Raw genomic sequence first — 5,101 nt, 5'->3', positions numbered from 1 at the left:
AACAGTTCCTGAGTCTGTCTTTCCAAGCCCGTGTCCCTCAAATCTAATCTCACATAATCTAGTGTAACTGTAATCTTATCTAATCTAATCTAATTTAATATAAACTAATCAGAACATATGGCTAGATCTGATTTGAACAAGCTCTGTTGCCCCAGAGGGAATTTACCTTTTGCGAGGATGCAAAAAGATCTGTCAACAGTTAAGAGTCAAAACGCGACGTAAAATATCACTTCTCAATCCATTTCGAGATTATGAAAGATCACGGAAGACGACGACAACTAGTGTGTCTCTTCTCATCACTGAGGGCATTTGATGTAGTAGGATGCTGTCTCATGGCGACCAATGGAGCGCTGTTCATTAGTGGTTTTTCTGGTGTGAAGTCTTTGCTGTGCCTCCAGGCTGGTGGTGAGAGGCTGCAGTCAGAGAGCAGAGGGTCTTGGACGGTGGTTTTGCTCTGCCTCCAGGCTGAGATTGCAGAAAATGCATGTTAACGCCAGGTGTAAATGGCCTCTTTGTTTCCGCCTTTCGTTAAGCCAGCGGAGGAGGTATCAGCCCAGAAGCAACGTCTGTTTAAACGGGTAACCCGGTTGGAAGCGGGGGAATCACTGTTTACTGCAGTCTCATCTGTGCACGTTAATCCTGTGCATTTATAGCCGACTCAATATAGCCTATATCCCCACAAATCCATAACTCCATAGGAATATTATAATACATTTGACTTTATGGCCGTCACAGCGATAAAAAGGGGAAAGGCATTAGTGAAAGTAAAAAAGCAGCCTATACGATCCATGAGTGCCACAGAGGCACCAGGAGGAACGCTCCGTGCCGACACACGTGTTTGGTTTTAGCGTGCGTCTGCATCCTTCCTGAGTCGTGCTCTGAGGACTCCCCCTCTGTCAGTCTCTCCTCAAAACCATCCAGCAGCTAGGCCTTTTTGTGTGTGCGTGGTGATAAATCCCTCTGTCAGTCGTCGGTGAGGATATCCCCTCTGATCAGCCAGCGCCAGCTCACATCTCCATGGCAACGATACAACGTCATCATGCCAGAATGCCTCCTGGCGCTGTGTAAAAACACACGTCTGTGTGAAAGGCACCGCTGCACTCGTGTCTCTGATAGTCTCAAGTTCTTTCTTTTTCGCTCTCCACATCTCCTTTGCTCTCTTTCTCTCCCTTTTTCTATTGGTTGATCTTTCTTCTCTTCCTTCTTTTCTTTCATCACACACGCTCGGAAGTGTTGCCTCTGTTTCCGATACCGCCTTGATGGGGGGGGGGAGGAGTTTGGGGGGGGGGGGAGGAGTTTGGGACATAGGAGAAATTAGATAATGGATACATTGAATAATCAGGAACTAATGATATAATGACATAAATCCCGATTTGACTATTCTTCTTTCTCTCCATCTACAGTCAAATAGTTATCACTCAGTTGTTGTGCTTCCTGCTAGCATGTTCTGTAAACTTATTGCCACGGAAACAAATCCAATCGCTGTTTTGGCTAACATTGCTTAGCAACAAGCTAAGCAATTTTAGCCCCCAACGATGATTTTTTTTTTTGGCATTAGTGGAATTACCATAAGCTTATGAGACCATGATCCAAGAAGATCAGGCTGGCCATTTGTTCATAGTCATCCCAATGTAACGTGTGACTGTCTCCGCCCACCACAAGCTCCATGTCATCAAAGGGGTGTGTCTTTGTGTCTCCGCCCACCACAAGCTCCATGTCATCAAAGGGGTGTGTCTTTGTGTCTCCGCCCACCACAAGCTCCATGTCATCAAAGGGGTGTGTCTTTGTGTCTCCGCCCACCACAAGCTCCATGTCATCAAAGGGGTGTGTCTTTGTGTCTCCGCCCACCACAAGCTCCATGTCATCAAAGGGGTGTGTCTTTGTCTCTCCGCCCACCACAAGCTCCATGTCATCAAAGGGTTGTTGTGTCTTTGTGTCTCCACCCACCACAAGCTCCATGTCATCAAAGGGGTGTGTCTTTGTGTCTCCGCCCACCACAAGATCCATGTCATCAAAGGGGTGTGTCTTTGTGTCTCCGCCCACCACAAGCTCCATGTCATCAAAGGGGTGTGTCTTTGTGTCTCCGCCCACCACAAGCTCCATGTCATCAAAGGGGTGTGTCTTTGTGTCTCCGCCCACCACAAGCTCCATGTCATCAAAGGGGTGTGTCTTTGTGTCTCCGCCCACCACAAGCTCCATGTCATCAAAGGGTTGTTGTGTCTTTGCCTCCCCCTGCAGGCCGGCAGAGGCTGCTGTGCCAGCTGGCCGGCGTGGTGCCGAGCCCTCTGCTGCTGGAGCTGCTGAGCTGCCCGCTGTGCGCCCGCGGCCTGGAGACCCTGGAGCTGGAGCTGGGAGACCTGGAGGGTAGCAGGGGCGAGGCGGACGGCCTCCATGACTTCCCCCAGGTCAGGAGGGTGGGCGGTCGTGGTGATGACGGTGGTGATTTTAGTGATACTTATTGTGATAGGTGATAGAGTTTGTGGTGAATGACGATGCAGATTATGTAAGACGAGTCAAACTTGGGTTTCTTTCTCATCTTGAACATTCTTACTTAATACTTTTCTTACTTAATAGTATGTACAGTATATCTTTTTTCTTTCATGTGAAATGACAAAACATGTCAGAAAGGCCTCTTTAAATTACTACAAAGCTGTGTTCGTTGAGAAGCAGCATGTTGTAGCTCACCTTAAAAGCTTGCTCTTCCCCTCAGGGAGGGGATGTGAGGTGTGGGCGAGGCCGGAGCCGGCGGCGGGGCGGCGTGGAGCACAAGAACTGCGTGGTCCGGGCCTGGGTCCACTTCCGGGACAAGCTGAAGAGGATCGTGGACAGCAAGTACTTCAACCGAGGGATCATGATCGCCATCCTCATCAACACCCTCAGCATGGGGATCGAGTACCACGAGCAGGTGAGAGAGAGAAGAGAGAGAGAGAGTACCACGAGCAGGTGAGAGAGAGAAGAGAGAGAGAGAGTATCACGAGCAGGTGAGAGGGAGAGGAGAGAGAGAGTACCACGAGCAGGTGAGAGAGAAGAGAGAGAGAGTACCACGAGCAGGTGAGAGAGAGGAGAGAGAGAGAGAGTATCACGAGCAGGTGAGAGAGAGAGGAGAGAGAGAGAGAGTACCACGAGCAGGTGAGAGAGAGAGAGAGAGAGAGTATCACGAGCAGGTGAGAGAGAGAAGAGAGAGAGAGAGAGTACCACGAGCAGGTGAGAGAGAAGAGAGAGAGAGAGTATCACGAGCAGGTGAGAGAGAAGAGAGAGAGAGTACCACGAGCAGGTGAGAGAGAGGAGAGAGAGAGAGAGTATCACGAGCAGGTGAGAGAGAGAGGAGAGAGAGAGAGAGTACCACGAGCAGGTGAGAGAGAGAGAGAGAGAGAGTATCACGAGCAGGTGAGAGAGAGAAGAGAGAGAGAGAGAGTACCACGAGCAGGTGAGAGAGAGAAGAGAGAGAGAGAGTATCACGAGCAGGTGAGAGAGAGAAGAGAGAGAGAGAGAGTACCACGAGCAGGTGAGAGAGAGAAGAGAGAGAGAGAGTATCACGAGCAGGTGAGAGAGAGAGGAGAGAGAGAGTACCACGAGCAGGTGAGAGAGAGAAGAGAGAGAGAGAGTATCACGAGCAGGTGAGAGCGAGAAGAGAGAGAGAGAGAGTACCACGAGCAGGTGAGAGAGAGAAGAGAGAGAGAGAGAGTACCACGAGCAGGTGAAAGAGAGAAGAGAGAGAGAGAGAGTACCACGAGCAGGTGAGAGAGAGAAGAGAGAGAGTACCACGAGCAGGTGAGAGAGAGAAGAGAGAGAGAGAGTATCACGAGCAGGTGAGAGAGAGAGGAGAGAGAGAGTACCACGAGCAGGTGAGAGAGAGAAGAGAGAGAGAGAGTATCACGAGCAGGTGAGAGCGAGAAGAGAGAGAGAGAGAGTACCACGAGCAGGTGAGAGAGAGAAGAGAGAGAGAGAGAGTACCACAAGCAGGTGAAAGAGAGAAGAGAGAGAGAGAGAGTACCACGAGCAGGTGAGAGAGAGAAGAGAGAGAGTACCACGAGCAGGTGAGAGAGAGAAGAGAGAGAGAGAGAGTACCACGAGCAGGTGAGAGAGAGAAGAGAGAGAGTACCACGAGCAGGTGAGAGAGAGAAGAGAGAGAGAGAGAGTATCACGAGCAGGTGAGAGAGAGAAGAGAGAGAGTACCACGAGCAGGTGAGAGAGAGAAGAGAGAGAGAGAGAGTACCACGAGCAGGTGAGAGAGAAGAGAGAGAGAGAGAGAGAGTATCACGAGCAGGTGAGAGAGAGAAGAGAGAGAGAGAGAGTACCACGAGCAGGTGAGAGAGAGAAGAGAGAGAGAGAGAGTACCACGAGCAGGTGAGAGAGAAGAGAGAGAGAGAGAGAGAGAGTACACGAGAGCAGGTGAGAGAGAGAAGAGAGAGAGAGAGAGTACCACGAGCAGGTGAGAGAGAGAAGAGAGAGAGAGTATCACGAGCAGGTGAGAGAGAGAGAGAGAGAGTACCACGAGCAGGTGAGAGAGAGAAGAGAGAGAGAGTACCACGAGCAGGTGAGAGAGAGAAGAGAGAGAGAGAGAGTACCACGAGCAGGTGAGAGAGAGAGAGAGAGAGAGAGTACCACGAGCAGGTGAGAGAGAGAAGAGAGAGAGAGAGAGTACCACGAGCAGGTGAGAGAGAGAAGAGAGAGAGAGTATCACGAGCAGGTGAGAGAGAGAGAGAGAGAGTACCACGAGCAGGTGAGAGAGAGAAGAGAGAGAGAGAGAGTACCACGAGCAGGTGAGAGAGAGAAGAGAGAGAGAGAGAGTACCACGAGCAGGTGAGAGAGAAGAGAGAGAGAGAGAGAGAGAGAGTACCACGAGCAGGTGAGAGAGAAGAGGGAGAGAGAGTATCAAGGGCAGGTGAGAGAGAGAGGAGAGAGAGAGTATCAAGAGCGGTGAGAGAGAGAGGAGAGAGAGAGAGAGTATCACGAGCAGGTGAGAGAGAGAGAGAGAGAGAGTACCACGAGCAGGTGAGAGAGAAGAGAGAGAGAGAGAGTATCAAGAGCAGGTGAGAGAGAGAGGAGAGAGAGAGAGTACCACGAGCAGGTGAGAGAGAAGAGAGAGAGAGAGAGTATC

The 5,101-nt window shown here is 50.5% G+C and overlaps 1 protein-coding gene across 1 annotated transcript in view; it reads left to right on the top strand.

Moving 5' to 3' along the window:
- The window catches only part of LOC310788558 (voltage-dependent T-type calcium channel subunit alpha-1H-like), a gene marked incomplete at both ends in the record, with an annotated part of 117,707 nt that overhangs the window by 52,786 nt on the left and 59,820 nt on the right, over window positions 1-5,101 (top strand). Inside the window, 3 exons of the mRNA XM_083650091.1 lie at window positions 399-405; window positions 2,239-2,405; window positions 2,711-2,905. Coding sequence (XP_083506217.1) covers window positions 399-405; window positions 2,239-2,405; window positions 2,711-2,905 — 369 coding nt within the window. The remainder of the gene's footprint in view (window positions 1-398; window positions 406-2,238; window positions 2,406-2,710; window positions 2,906-5,101) is intronic.

The sequence above is a fragment of the Poromitra crassiceps genome, assembly GCF_964638095.1.
Source record: "Poromitra crassiceps genome assembly, chromosome: 13".
NCBI classification, from domain to species: Eukaryota; Metazoa; Chordata; class Actinopteri; order Beryciformes; family Melamphaidae; genus Poromitra; species Poromitra crassiceps.
Note: the sequence above shows the minus strand (reverse complement) of the source record. Positions and strands in the feature narration are given on the sequence as shown.